Genomic DNA, 15,665 nt, shown 5'->3' with positions numbered 1-15,665 from the left:
CAAAAATCCAGAAAAAAAGAGAGGGGTGAGGAGAAGGGAAGCGGCGAAGCCCTGCCGGATTGCGCACTTGTGATCTGCAGGTTAGTACATTTAGCTTATGTATTTTTCCATTGGTATTGTAAAGTAAATTAATTAAATTAGTGCTATAGTATAACTATTTAAGTAGGAGTTTAATGATACTTTAGTTACGTAGTAGTAAATTAGTTTAGAAAATTAGTACTACGCGTTTATTATTACAATTGCAGTACTATTAGAGACGTGTTTATAAATTAATTACGATTTAGAATAGAATTTCGCATATGCAGTATAGAATTTGAGTGTCATCACGTAGTTATGAATACTTATATGTTGTAGTTGAAATCCATACTTAGTTTTTATGGATTATTGAATAAAGTAGTGAAGTAAAGAGTATAACTCGATAAGTATTCTGTGATATACAGATATGTCGAGCAAGATGCAGTTTCAAGTATTTTTTTGTGACTACAATGTTTTGTATGGGCCAAATGGAGTAGACCTTTCTGCCTTTAAGTGCACATCTAGCGCCATAGATAAACCTCTGGAGAGGAGTTTTGGTTCCATATATAAGTGGCTGCAGCGTGGGTTCCGTGTTGATCCGGAGACACATGTGATGACCGTCCAGTCTCTTGTTAATTGGGAGGTAGAAAGTGATTTATGGGAATTGATGATGATACACAGCACTAATGACTGGCAGAAGTACATGCAAGCAGCTCTAGAGCGTGGGTGGCCTCTGGCCATTCTTATTCAAACCCGGGAGAAGACACAAAATGAAATCCAACATGGTGCAGATCAAGCAACTCCGAGTATTCGAAGAGAGACCAACTATGTTGAGCAAGATGAGTCAGAAGAGATCGAGAACCAAAACATCGGACCACTCTGATCACTCTCGTATTTTCCATTACATACGAAAGACGGTATGTTTATGCTTCGATGCTCCATTAGGACTAACTACGATTCAAACTCGATATTATGTACATGTCCAGTGAATGCAAGTTAGGTACGAGACATACATACAAGCATAATAACAACATTAACAATACTAAATGCGAATACATCTTGAACCGATGAACATCATATGTTATAGATCATGGTATGAAATCATCTAGGTCGTCATCCCAGTTGACAGATGGTGGTGCTGCAGGTGGTGTAGTATGGCTCGACGAACCTCTTGCCTTTCCTTTTCTCTCTTTTCTGGATCTACGTTCATGTACAGGGGGAGGAACATCATGTGTTGGAGGCCATGGTTTGGGGGCATAAAGTCATCCATGTCGTCATCCCAGTTAACACAAGTTGGTGCTTGAGGTGCTGCAGCATGACTTGACGAACCTCTTCCCTTTCCCTTTCTCTCTTTTCTGGATCTAGGTTCATGTATAATGTGTTGGAGGCCATAGTTTGGGGGGCATGAAGTTATCCCTGTCGTCATCCAAATTAACACAACTTGGTGCTTGAGGTGCTGCAGCATGATTTGACGAACCTCCGGTCATCTTTTCTTGTGGAGGCCAAGTACTATCACCCGAAGATCTTCTCCACCTCCTTCGTCTAGTTTGCGGCATAAGTCCACCGAAGATACATACCAATTTACGAAAATTTGGTATCGATTTGTTAATCAACTCTGTGTCCTCAGGGTAATCCTAGCATATAATTAAACAGCAATGTTATTGTTTCATACATATGGATTCCAAATGACGGACGGGATTAGAACTGAATGAGAGTTACCTAAATGTGCATCTCATACACCTCTGGCCGCATCCATATCTTACAAGAACTTTGTAAGAATCCAATGATATTAGGATGATTTGCTAGTTCACATACTTTCATGTATATCTTCCGACGTTTAGCAAGTGTACCTTTACATCTTGCGTTGTAATACCTCGAAATAATGTGAAATCTTTAAACTCTACTACTTTGGACAACACCATCTCTATCGTACCATCCGCTAACGGATTCAACTTCTTACTGATAACAAGATGGGTCATGATATCAAGTATTATACTAGATTTTTCTACGGTCCATGAAAATCCTACACAATTGGAGGCAGCCATTGCCTTATGCTGCAATATCAACAAGATACTGTCATAATTCTATTCTAATTCATAAATAATTTAAAAACAAGTCTGTAAATAGTACTGAAATTGTAATACTAAACGAGTGTTGTAAAGCACCCAATCTAATTCAGCTAATCCGCTAATTAAATTAAATTGTTATACAATATCAATGGATTCATACGGAAGTTACCGGTAGATCACAAGTGTGCAATTCGGCAGAGCTTCGCCGCTTTTCTTCTCCTCACCACTCTCTTTTTTTCTGAATTTTTGGTGTAATTTTTGGGCTCAAATGAGAAGAGAATGGAGACCAGGTCTTATATACGGTGGGAGACCCCTGTCGCCCGGGGGGGGGGGCGACAGGCCCCTGTCGCCCGTGGGGGGACAGGCCCCTGTCGCCCGTGTGGGGTGCGACAGGCCCCCCTCCCTCCACACACCCCCGGCTAGGGACCTCTTTGCAAATTCAAAAAAAATTTACATTCAGGTCCTGTCGCCCGTTGCTTGGGCGACATGACCCCTGTCGCCCCCACGGGCGATCGGGGTATATTTTCGAAATTTTTCAAAACGGACATATATTTTTGAAATTTTAATTTTTTTTAAATATAAAAAAGAAAAAGACGCTGTATGTTCATTTGCTGCAACTTTTATGGCCCAGCAAAACAAGTTTCCGCTGCGGGCTTTCGTGGGCTGTACACCGCGCCGTGGGTTCTCTCGTGGCCGAGGAAAGAAAGTTGCTGCTGTGCTGGTTCGCGACGTGGGCCTTCGTGGTGTCGGAATGAACCATCTCAGGCCGGCAGACGGGCCGCGAAACGCACCCAACCCACCAAGAAGACGAAGAAAGAAAAAAAAGAAGCCCGGCGGCGCGGCCGTCGCCCTTCGTCGCCCTCCTACAAAACGACACACGCAGTCGTCCACTCTCCCCGGGTCAGTCTCGCCACTCCTCCCCCTCGTCGCCCCCCTCCCCACCCTTCCCCCAATTCTCTCCCGGCAGAAATCCCCCAACCCAATTCCTGGCCCCCGATCGCCGCCCTCCCCCCGCGCGCGTAAACCCTAGCCCACCGCCTTCGCCGCCCGCGCGCCGCCCTCGTGCCCCCACGCCGGCCCCGCGCCGCGCTGAGCCCTCCAAAACCCTAGCCGCCGCCCTTCCAGATCCCGATCCCGCCAGGAGGCCGGGGCTGGGAGCGCGGCCCCCACCGCCGCAGATGGAGACCGCGGCGGCGCGCAAGGAGTGGCGCGCCGTCCCCGACGCCCCGCTCCGCTCCAATGGCGCCGAGGTAAGGCCTCCCCCGCGTCGCCTCTCGCCTCTCGCCCCCCAGCACCACAAAACCCTCCTCCCACCATCATCCTTCCCGCAACCCTACTCACATAACCCTTGCTGTTGCTTGCTTGCTGTTCAGGACGCCGCGGACCACGGGAAGCTGAGCCAGCCGGAGGACCGAGCCATCTACGAGGTGCGTGCTGTGTGCCTGCTCGCTCACACGCGGGACGCCCAGAAATGCAGACATTTTTTTCTCTCTTCGATCTCCCGCGCCGCGGGTTGGTTTCCGCCGTGGGTGACCGTTTCGGGCGCTCTGCCTTGCAGGAAGGTGCCGGGGGACTGGACGACTTCTGCGCCATCACCATCGACGGGAGCGGGGGCCTCAGCGAGGACATCCTGCAGCAGCGCCTGCAGAGCGTCGTGCGCCAGCGTGAGGAGCTGCAGCAGGTCGAGATCGAGCTGCGCGCACAGGCCATCGCGCACCCGCAGATCATTGAGGCGCAGCAGAGCTTCCAGGCGGCTGCCAAGGAGCATGCTGCGGCCGCGGCGAAGCTCAAGGTTGTGTCCTGTCGCTTTACTTTCATGGACTCAATTGTTTCTCTCTACAGACTACCTGGAGAAGGGCATGCGGTTTACTGATCGTTGATGAGTTGGCCGAGAGTACTGATAAATGGCTGCTAGGGCTGCAGTATAGTACTGCTGTCTTTTTCATGATTTCTGACTTTCTGAGAGGCCTCGGGCAGGAATTCAAAGTAACTGGTTGAATTACAGTAAGGGTTCAAAAAAATTCATGTCATACTGGTGGAGAGAGTGTAGCTCTGTTGACGTCCTAGTGCTTTGTTGGATCTATGCTATGGTTAAGCTGTTATATGCATGTTGATACGCTGATGAACAAATTCAATTAGTCGGTGCTCAAGACATTTACATGATTCCTTGTTATTGGTGCATGTTGATACGCTGATGAACAAATTCGATTAGTTGGTGCTCAAGACATTTACTGTTAGAGTTAAGCTAGCACTTGTATCTTACTTTATCCACTTTTTGCTTTATCAGTAGGGGTGCCTTGGCTCTCAAGTTGATCATGAGATGCCTTGGTTCCCTAGAAGCTCTTTGCTTTATGCTAGTAGAGGCCCTGCTCTATATAAGCAGCAGCCATCCTTTGTAACCGTGAGACTTTACCTTTACCATTTCAATCAAGTGGCTATAAGCCAAGCTGCCCTCGTTGGGTTCAGCTGAAATTGAGAAGTGTCCTGGGTATCAATTGGCATCCAGAGCCTAGGTTAGACACCCTTCCCCTCAGCCGCCGCCACAGCCATGTCCACCTCCAGCAAGTGCGCCACCGCCGCCGCCGCAGCAGTGAAGGGCAAGGACGTCTCCGGGTCTGGCCACGGTGAAGACCAGACACGGGAGGCCCGTCTTGCCGACGCAGAAGCAGCGGCCGCGCAGGCGGCACAGGCGGCTCAAGCCGCCGCAGCCGCGGCCGCCGCCTTGCGCCAGGAGATCGAGGATGGCAAGCCGGCGGTCGATGGGTCGGAGCGCTTCCACACTCCGGAGCGCCGTCGACACCTTTCTCCTTCCCCAGATCGGCGCCACAGACGACGTGGTCGGTCGCCAGCGGTGCAGGTCTACCGCGACATCGGCGGCGGGTGGCCCATGCTCACCCGCGCCAACTACCACGAGTGGAGCCTCCTCATGAAGGTGAAGCTCCAGGCGCGCGGGCTCTGGGAGGCCGTCGCCTACGGCGACGTCGTCTACGAGGATGATCGCCGGGCCTTGGAGGCTTTGTGCGCTGCGGTGCCGGCAGATCTCGGCACCGCCCTCGCCAACAAGCCGACGGCCAAGCTCGCATGGGAGGCGATCGCTACCAGGTGTCTCGGTGGTGAGCGCGTTCGTCGCGCCACGCTGCAGCGGCTCCGTGGCGAGTGGGAAAGCCTCGCCTTTCAGCCCGGTGAGCAAATTGAGGACTTTGCCCTTCGCCTGACAAACCTGATGGAGCAGATAGCCATCAATGGCGACACCGACCTCGACGAAGAGCGCGCCGTGGAGAAATTTCTCCGGTGTGTGCCCAAGAAGTACGAGCAGCTTGTTCTCTCCATCGAGACGCTCCTCGACTTCGGGCAGCTCACCATCGAGGACGTGATCGGCCGGCTCAAGGCGGCCCAGGACCGCGAGCGCGCGCTGGAGTCGGAGGCCGCTGACGGCAAGCTCTTTTACACCGCCGAGTAGTGGCGGGCCTTCGAGAAGGAGGAGGGAGCCGGACCATCCAAGGATCGCCGTCGACGTCCCCGCGGAGGCAAGAAGAACAAGCCCAGGGGCGGCGACCGCGACGGAGACCGTGGCGGCGCGGATCGCGGTGAAAGGGACAAGGCAGGCGCCGCCGGCGGTGAACGCAGGGCGAACCGCGACGACACCTGCCTCAATTGCAACGGTGCTGGCCACTGGGCACGCGATTGCCCCCATCCCCGGCGTGATCGTGGTGGCGCGGCGAACGTGGCGGAAGCAGAGGACGACCATGCTCTGTTCCTCGCGCATGGGTTCCTGGAGATGGACGCGGAGGCGTACAGCGGCAAGGTTCCTGCTTCGTCCTTCTACGCCAAGAACGCTGACCTCGACCTCCACGAGCCGAAAGCCAGCGCTTTCCTCGACATCGGCTCCGGCGTCGGCGACAAGCTCGACGGCTGGTACCTCGACAGCGGCGCCACCCATCATATGACTGGTCGCCGCGAGCTCTTCACCGACCTGGACACGACGGCCAGAGGCACGGTGAGATTCGGCGACAAGTCAAAGGTGGAGATCCACGGCGTCGGCTCCATCATCTTCGAGGCGAAGAACGACGAGCACCGGGTGCTCCACGGTGTGTACTACATCCCCGCCCTTCGCAACTCGATCATGAGCCTCGGCCAGCTAGATGAGGGAGGATCCAAGGTGGTGATTGATCACGGAGTCCTGAGGATCTGGGATCAGCACAAGCGGCTGCTCGTCAAGGTCCGCCGCTGCGCCAACAGGCTCTACATCCTCCACATCAAGACGGCCTCGCCGCTCTGTCTCGCCGCGCGCAAGGACGATGAAGCTTGGTGCTGGCACGAGCGGTACGGCCACCTCCACTTCGACGCACTCCGTTAGCTGTCCAAGGACGACATGGCGCGTGGGCTGCCGGTGATCAGCCACGTCGGCCAGTTCTGCGACACGTGCGTCATCACCAAGCACCGCCGAGCCCCGTTCCCGAGTGAAGCCCAGTACCGCGCGCAGGATCCGCTGGAGCTCGTCCACGGCGACCTCTGCGGGCCGATCGCGCTGGCAACTCCCGGTGGCAGGCGTTTCTTCCTGTTGCTGGTCGACGACGCCACGGGGTACATGTGGGTGGCTCTGCTGACGACCAAGGGTGCTGCAGCGGATGCAATCAAGCATCTTCAGGCCGCAGCGGAGAAGAAGAGCGGGAAGAAGCTGCGGACGCTGCGCACGGACAACGGGCGCGAGTTCACCGTCTCCGAGTTCGCTACATACTACGCCGAGAAGGGGATCCAGCGCCACTACAGCGCCCCGTACACGCCGCAACAGAATGGAGTCGTGGAGCGGCACAATCAGACGGTGGTCGCGATGGCGCGGGCTCTGCTGAAGCAGCGCGGGTTGCCGGCACGCTTCTGGGGCGAGGCCGTGGTGACCGCGGTTCACCTGCTGAACAGAGCACCTACCAAGGCGCTGAATGGCGTGACGCCGTATGAAGCGTGGCACGGGAAGGCGCCAGAGGTAGGGTACCTGCGCACATTTGGATGTGTGGCCTTCACCAAGGACCTGTCGCAGCTTAAGAAGCTCAACGACCGCAACATTCCCGGTATCTTCATCGGCTACGCCGACGGTGCCAAGGCGTATCGCATCTTCGACCCGGCGGCACAGCGTGTGCGCGTCTCATGCGACGTCGTCTTCGACAAGAGTCGCGAGTGGGATTGGATCAAGGAAGGAGGTGGAAAGGCTCCGGCGGAAGAGGAGTTCGCCGTCGAGCACGCCTGGGAGGAAGGAACAGAGGGAGCGTGGACACCAACGCCTGTTTTCCCTGTTTCAAGCCCCTCCCCTGTTCCATCTGCGCCGCACTCGCCATCTCCAGCTCCGGGGGAGCAGGGGAGCTCTGGAACAGAGGATTCGACTCCTCTGTTTCAAGAAGAAACCACGCCGGTAGCACCAATTCCAACCCCTGCGCCAGAGATCGAGCACGCCACGCCTCTGGAGGATGACGAGGACAGGCTCGATGCATCCTACGATGATGAGCCCCTCCGCTACCGCACGATGGAGAACATCCTCGGCAACGACTCTCCTCCAGGTCAGGCGCCGCGACTCTTCGCCCAGCTCCACCTCTCTCATGCTGGCGAGCCGACCGGATATGTGGAAGCCAAGGGCGATCCAGCGTGGGAGGCCGCCATGAAGCAGGAGCTCCAAGCTGTGGAGAAGAACAAGACGTGGGAGCTGGTGCAGCTGCCCGCCGGCCATCGCCCAATCTCCCTCAAGTGGGTGTACAAGCTCAAGAAGGACGAGAAGGGGATGGTGACCAGGCATAAGGCCCGGCTGGTGGCGCGCGGATTCGTGCAACAGGAAGGCATTGGCTTCGAAGATGCTTTCGCGCCGGTGGCGAGGATGGAATCCGTGCGGGTTCTTCTTGCACTGGCGGCGCAGGAAGGGTGGAAGGTGCACCACATGGACGTGAAGTCCGCTTTCCTCAACGGCGACCTCAAGGAGGAGGTGTACGTGTGACAGCCATCGGGCTTCGCCGTCGCCGGAGAAGAAGGGAAGGTCTACCGGCTGCGCAAGGTCCTTTACGGGCTGAGGCAAGCACCGCGCGCCTGGAACGTGAAGCTGGACACCACATTGAAGAAGATAGGGTTCACGCAGAGCGCGCATGAAGCGGCGGTGTACAGGCGGGGCAGTGGGCGCATTGTCCTGCTCGTCGGCGTCTACGTCGATGACCTCATCATTACCGGCGCCGATCAGGGGGAGGTGGAGAACTTCAAGGCCGCCATGAAGGAGCACTTCGACATGAGCGACCTCGGCCTCCTCTGCTTCTACCTTGGCGTCGAGGTGCGCATCCTCGAGCTGGGAGGAATGGTGGGCTGCAATCCAGCCGCCACACCAATGGAGGAGAAGCTGCGGCTCAGCGGGAGAGCAAGGCGGAGGAAGTGGATCCCACACACTACCGGCGGCTTGTCGGCAGCCTGCAGTACCTCGTCCACACTCGGCCGGACCTCGCGTTCGCGGTCGGGTTCCTGAGCCGATTCATGCAACGGCCCACGGCGGAGCATCTGTAGGCGATCAAGCGTGTGCTGCGCTATGTGGCCGGGACCTTGGACTTCGGTCTGCACTACAAGAGGGCTCCGGGCACAGCGCACTTCGTCGGTTACTGCGACAGTGATCTCGCCGGCGACGTGGATTCAAGCAAGAGCACCAGTGGGACTCTGTTCTTCCTGGGAGATTGCTTGGTCATCTGGCAGTCTGTGAAGCAAAGGGTGGTGGCATTGTCCAGCTGCGAAGCTGAGTACATTGCAACCACCACCGCAGCAACTCAAGCGCTGTGGTTGTCAAGGCTGCTTGGGGAGCTCCTGGACAGGAAGATGGAAGCAGTAAAGCTTAAGATGGACAGCAAATCTGCCCTAGCTCTGGCCAAGAACCATGTCTTCCATGACAGGAGCAAGCACATTAGGACTAAGTTCCATTTCATCAGGGACTGTCTGGAGGAAGGGAGCATCAAGGCCAACTACATCGCCACTGCTGACCAGCTTGCCGACATCCTTACCAAGTCACTGGGCAAGACCAAGTTCCAGGAGATGAGGAGGAAGATTGGCTTGAAGCAGGTCACCTAGTGTTAGGCTTAAGGGGGAGATTGTTAGAGTTAAGCTAGCACTTGTATCTTACTTTATGCACTTTTTGCTTTATCAGTAGGGGTGCCTTGGCTCTCAAGTTGATCATGAGATGCCTTGGTTCCCAAGAAGCTCTTTGCTTTATTGCTAGTAGAGGCCCTGCTCTATATAAGCAGCAGCCATCCTTTGTAACCGTGAGACTTTACCTTTACCATTTCAATCAAGCGGCTATAAGCCAAGCTGCCCTCGTTGGGTTCAGCTGAAATTGAGAAGTGTCCTGGGTATCATTTACATGATTCCTTGTTATTGGTGGTTTCCTTTTGCTTCTATAAGGAAGACACAGGGTGGCTTCTTGGAACTTCACTAGTCATTTTGTTTTGATTTCCTGTTTTTGCTTCTTACCTTGTTTTATGTCAGTGACACATGGGGTATGCTCATACAGATACCTGCTGATTTTCTGGCCCTTATTCGAAACTAAATTTAATGTTCGGATCGAACAGGATCAACTGCATGAGCGGGAGCAGTACATTCTGGAGCTAGAAATGAAACTCAATGACAAGGAAAGAGAATTGAATGCTTTGAAGATTGATCATCAAACGGTTAGTGGTCTTCTTACATGTTACAATATTCACAGTAAGAGGTGACGAAAATGTCTGACATCTTTTTTTATTTTGTTTTGTCAGGTGTGGGCAAATCAAGATCTTCTTAGAGAACAGACCAAAGAACTGGCAACTGTCAGGTACTATTCATAATGTCTGAAATTGCTTGGTATTGAACCAGATTTCACCTCTATAACCCCGATACTTCAACATGACCCCATATCACGTATCCGATACATATCCACGTATCCGTATCCGATACTCCGATACACCTTTGTGCCTTTAACTTTTGCAAAAATTTGACGTATCCGCGTATCCGTATCGGTGCTACATAGGATTTCACTACTTAGAATAGTTTTTCATAGAGTTAAAACACCTTTACAATTTGAAAAGCATCATTCAAATTTCTGTGCCATATGTGCTGTGGATTTGTTAAGTTGCTCTGAAGGGCTGCTTCTATTGCAAGCCACCTTACCGGTCGCCTTCATCTCAGTAAAAAAAAGGCCCACTTCACGTATTCATTTACAATTAGGAAATTGTTCCTTTAATTATTCATAGTTTTCACAATTGGCAGTTCATTGCAAAATAAAACTTATACTCAAATTTTTCTAATTTCCTGCAGAAGGGAACGTGACAACTCTGAAGCTGAAAGAGCCCAACATCTTAAACAAATTCATGATCTCCAAGAGCATCTGCGAGAAAAAGAAAGCCAGTTCATTGCATTAGAGGAACAGGTATTCATCTCCATTTCACTCTTCTTATATAGTCCTTGTCTTCTCGGGTAATACCGTCAATACATTACCGTGTTACTAAAACTGAACATTTCATCTCTGATAGAGTATTGTTCTACTTTGCATGATCTCTCTGACAAAAGCTGGTGTACCTTCCAATTTTCAAATAACTAACATTCTAGTTGTCTGAAATGAATTTACTGCAAGAATCCTGATAGCATATGCTAAGTAGCTCTGTAATATGTTCCAATACTTCTGCATGTCTCATTATTTTGTTGGTACGTTTGCTTATTGTCTTGAGAATCTTAGGCTATAGCACTTTTTGTTTAGTTTTCTATACTGGTGCCTGAACATTGAAAATGTAAGTTAGTTATAGGACTATCGGAGAGTTCCTTCTTGAATACTCGCTGTTGCATGATTTCTTTCTCAAACTAAAAATATTTGTAATTCTAAATCCAGGCACTGATGAATAATCACTTTATTTTTTTCCAGCATAGGGTTGCCCAAGAGAACATTCTTTACAAAGACGAGCAGTTGAGAGAAGCCCATGCTTGGGTTGCCCAAGTTCGAGATATGGATGTTTTGCAGTCTCAATCCCTACAAGTTGAGTTACGTGAGCGCATGGAGCAGTTTAATCAATATTGGATTAGTTCCCAGCAGCAGGTAAGTTTCTTTAGCTCAAAAACACTATTCCAGTATTCACATATGCTTTGGTTTCCTATATTACACTAGTTTTTGTCATATTCCCTTTGTTAGACTAGAATATCACTTCTTCCTCATGTTTTTCCACAGTATGCTGAAATGCAGCGGGGATATTTACATACGATACAACAACTTCAACTAGAATTAACTGAGGCAAGGGAACGGTCTGGTGCACAAAAAGATGGTCCACAAGTTTCTCGGGAGGGGTCAGCTGAATCATCATTTGTTCAAAGCATAGCGAACAGCGTGGCTTCAAATGGTAGTGCTACAGCAGACGGCAACCAGCAATTGAAAAATAATGGAAGTGTGGATGTCTCTGTAAAGGTATTATTGATTTCAAGTAATTTCAGTAAGCAATTTAAATATTTGTCTTTTGGAGGTGAAGGTTCAATAGTCACTTTTGTTTGGTCGACTTAAGTTCAATGCAATTCATTATGCCCTTTTCTCTTTCTATTTTGCGCTTCCACCTTATCTGTTTCTTTGAGCCCTTTCTATCTCTAGTTATTGTTGTAGTACCTTCTGCCCTTATTTTCTGATCTTCATGTTTTCAATGACCATTATGGTGGTATTTTCTGTACTCCTATTTAACACATAACTTTGTTGTTACAAAGTACTTACAAGATGCGCAACTCTTTTTCTTAGGGCAATAATGCCTCTGCTGTACCCATTCCGTCTTCTCTGTTGGGCATAGGCAGTTATGCTCCTCCTGCGCATATTACTGGGTTGCAATCTTATATGATTCATCAAGGTATTCCTCAACCTTTAGCTTCACCCAACTCTGGTGTTCCTCAATTTGGCAGTTTTCAGTCACAATCTACAATTCAACCAAACATACATTGGGCAAATCAGCAGGTAATTACATTTTTGAAGCACTTTGCACATCATAATTTAAAGTTTGTGAATTCTGATTTTGCATTGAATGTATTTTCATTTAGGAAATACAAAATGCCTCACAACCACAAGATGAAACAAACTATCAACCTTCCCAATCAGACCAGACTTCATTACAGCCAGGTGCTAATAATACCGATGAGCTGTCCTCTAAGCCAAGTAAGACTAGCCATCCAGATTATCTTAATGCCCATGGAAAACAACAGCAGAGTCCTGCTAGTGTGCCTGCAGAATCAATTCATGAACTTACGGTTAGTCGTTTGCTTGATGCTTGCTTTTTCTGCAATTTTGAAATGGCTCATGAACTTATGTAATAGTCCCTGCTACTATTTTTTGTTTAAAAAACAGAAAACATCACAGGTTCTGGAAACGAATGTAGCTGAACATGTAGTCTATGATGAGCAGCAAAAGGCCTTCAAAGAACAGGATTCACCATCAAATGTGAACATCTGTACTGGCATGGTTGAACATCAAGAGAAAACGACTGAATCAAAGGTTTTTATTTTACTATGTGTTTCTTGTTTGTTTTTTCATTCTATTTGTGAGCATCTCACATTGAGTTCCCTATTGACAACCAGGATGAAAGAGCTGCAACTGACAAGCAACCTGAGCCTGTACCTAGGCAGCAGCATAAACCTTCGAATTCTTCTGTGTCAGCTACCCAGATTCACTTCAAAAATAATGCAGCAGAATTCAATCCTAATGTTGTAAATCAGGTTGACACAGTGAAATCAGCTGGTGGTGGTTTTGGTTCACAATTACCTCGTATACCGAAGGAGCCTGCTCTCCTAGATGAGAGATCTCTATTGGCTTGCATCGTACGTGCAGTTCCTGCAGGACCTGAGGGTGGAATCAGAATTAGTACAACTGTGAGCTACTTTTCATCCTAATTAAGTTGCTAGGGTACAGAATAAATTCTGATTCATGTGCTATTTTTTGTCAGCTGCCAAATAGGCTCGGAAAAATGTTGGCTCCTCTTCACTGGCATGACTACAAGAAGCAATACGGGAAGCTGGATGACTTTGTGGCTAGTCATCCAGAGGTGTGCTTTCATGCAGCATAGTCAATCTGTCAATACTAGATAGCTTGTGGATCTGACATATTAATCGCTTGTGCAGCTCTTTGTGATTGAGGGAGACTTCATTCACCTTCGTGAAGGAGCACAACAGATCATCTCTGCTACTACAGCTGCTGCAAAAATTGCTGCTGCTACATCATCTTCTGCCCAGTACTCATCGTTGTTACCTTCTGTTGCTGTTACTCCTGTGGCACAAAGCACTCGGCAAAAGAGAGGGCCTGCAGTTGATTCCAGATCAGGTGCAATTCCTTCTGGAAATGGATTCACAGATCAATTTAACATCATTCAGGGGGTCAACGATGTAACAATATCTGGCAAATTAAGAAACACCCAAGACAATGGGTTCTCAGATGAAGTTCAAACAGGGCAGCCATCCATGCACACAGCTGCTGTGAATGGAGTAAGACATGACAAAGGTGCAAGTAATATCAGACATGGTTATGGCGGAAAGCAACAGGGAAGGTATAGACCATTACTGACATGATTTGATATCACAGCCTAGCTTGCCTTCCAAATGCTGACCGGCTGTGAATTTCTTTTATGTTTCAGGTCGACTGGTGCTGCATACATTTCCAGAAGATGAAGTGGCTTTCACTGGGTATGTAAAATATATTCTTTTCATGGTCATCTAGGCCCTTATGTGCATGGTTGCTGTGAAGTTTCCTATTTACTCGGTTCCTTCTCTTCTCCACTAGCGTCAGTTTTTGCCCTTAGCTTTAGCCTTACTATAGTTGGTCTTCAATTGAGATGGTCATGTCTCATCAAAGGCTTAGAATCAGCTAAAATATAGTATAATACTTAGTAGTATTGTTTTTTTAAAATTCGGTTCTATAACAAAGTTTAAAAATGTGTGCTTTTGCAAGAAGAAACAGTTGTGCCGGCTTGCTGTAACATATTATCATGCGTTGCATCAGACTTGTCAATAGCTAATGTAGTGTGCTTTTTTGCAACACCAGTTGGTCTTACTGTAATTGCCTTGCTGTGTCGGGCTTCCAACGACCATCTAGTTTATCATGTCTTGCATAGACTTGTTAATAGCTAAATGTGGTGTGTATTTTTGCAACACCAGTTGGTCTTACTGTACTTACCTTGCTGTGTCTATCTTCAACTACCATTTGGCCTTGTGTCGGACTTGTCATCTACAAACTAATTTGTTGTTTTGCTTGTAGATCCAGCTGGTTTTTGAGGGTGGTGAAGTGGTCGGGAACCATGAAAGTGGCAACCTTCTAGAAAGCTTGGAAATGGTCGATGCGGAAGATGACCATGATTAAAATTATTCTAGATTTATTTTTGCACCATTGCTCTTCACAGCACCTGCCCTGGACGGGGTCGTGTTTCTGCTGTACTGAAATCCTCTAGCCCCAGAATCAGGAAAATGCTGCGGAAGTTTTGCGTCTGTGTAACCTGTCTGTGTTTGTATTGTGGTGCATTTGAATGAAGTGGTAGCGTCGTTGCCTTTCATTGGCATGATCTTTATGTGTACATTTGGAAAACGAACACCCGATTTTAGCTCCTCGACTGTAGCATCAAAGTTCAACTGCTCGGCTGTGATTCTCACCTGGTGCAGCTCGTCTCCTGCATTTGCATCTATTCATGTTCGTAAAACATGAACGGGATTTGGTTCAGTTGCAGTTTAGCTGTTCGCATTCCTGCCAACTTAAAACTGGCTGCTCACTAATCATATTTCTCTAAGCATGCTCTCGTTTTGGATGGTGTTTGTTTTTGTGAGATTAGTGGATGCTGGCGCCTAGTTTGTACACACACACACACAAAACACTTTCGGCTGTGAAAATGAACTACTCAGCAGTACGAATACATGGTACTACTCCCTCCGTACCAAATTATTAGTTGTTTTGGCTTTCTAGATTCTAGATTCATGGTATTTGCTATGCATCATATAATATGTATGTAGATACATAGCAAAAACTATGAATATAGAAAAGTTAAAAAGACTAATAATTTAGGATGGTGGGAGTAGTAGCTTTGTATACAAAATCTATTGTAAAAGTAAATTTCAGTGGCATTTGCGCAGTTGTGACCAAGGTTCACCAAACCGGTGGGAACCGGCCCGGTTCCGGTTTGGTCCGGTACCTAACCGGCCAAAATTTAAATTTAAATTTAAAAAATGAAAAATTCCCAAAAAATTCCTAAAAATACTTCAAGGTGTAATGAATCTAATAGTATCAAATTTTCTCAAAAATTCGTTCATTTAGTATAGTTTGCGGGGATTTAAAGTTAAATCAAAAAAGAAAAAAGAAAAAATGGGCCGGCCCATTAAAGCCCACCGGTCAAACCGGTAAAACCGGCCGGTAAACCGGTCAAACCGGTCGGTAAACCGGTAAAACCGGCCGGTAAACCGGTTGCACGGGAGCTTTTGAATTCAAACCGGTCAAACCGGCCGGTAAACCGGTCAAACCGGCCGGTAAACCGGTCGGAACCGGTTGCACGGGATTTTTTGAATTTATTTGGATTTGGATTTGAATTCAACCGGTTTCCACCGATC

At 49.0% G+C, this 15,665-nt stretch overlaps 1 protein-coding gene across 2 annotated transcripts; it reads left to right on the top strand.

Annotated features, from left to right (window-relative positions):
• The first annotated feature begins 2,987 nt into the window (after positions 1-2,987).
• On the top strand, positions 2,988-14,699 carry LOC120677316. 2 transcript variants are annotated; one of them, XM_039958466.1, is made up of 16 exons: positions 2,988-3,334; positions 3,458-3,511; positions 3,643-3,876; positions 9,662-9,760; positions 9,845-9,900; positions 10,383-10,494; positions 10,984-11,154; positions 11,284-11,517; positions 11,836-12,045; positions 12,129-12,335; positions 12,433-12,579; positions 12,663-12,953; positions 13,028-13,126; positions 13,203-13,624; positions 13,712-13,760; positions 14,338-14,699. In XM_039958466.1, exons 1-15 carry the CDS (start codon positions 3,263-3,265, stop codon positions 13,743-13,745), a joined length of 2,442 nt encoding a protein of 813 aa, XP_039814400.1. In that variant the 5' UTR covers positions 2,988-3,262; the 3' UTR covers positions 13,746-13,760; positions 14,338-14,699. The 2 variants fall into 2 exon arrangements, with proteins under 2 accessions (XP_039814400.1, XP_039814399.1); XM_039958465.1 differs by having other exon boundaries at positions 14,332-14,699.
• The last annotated feature ends 966 nt before the right edge of the window (positions 14,700-15,665 follow it).

This window comes from Panicum virgatum, chromosome 6N (assembly GCF_016808335.1).
Source record: "Panicum virgatum strain AP13 chromosome 6N, P.virgatum_v5, whole genome shotgun sequence".
Classification (NCBI taxonomy): domain Eukaryota; kingdom Viridiplantae; phylum Streptophyta; class Magnoliopsida; order Poales; family Poaceae; genus Panicum; species Panicum virgatum.
Note: the sequence above shows the minus strand (reverse complement) of the source record. Positions and strands in the feature narration are given on the sequence as shown.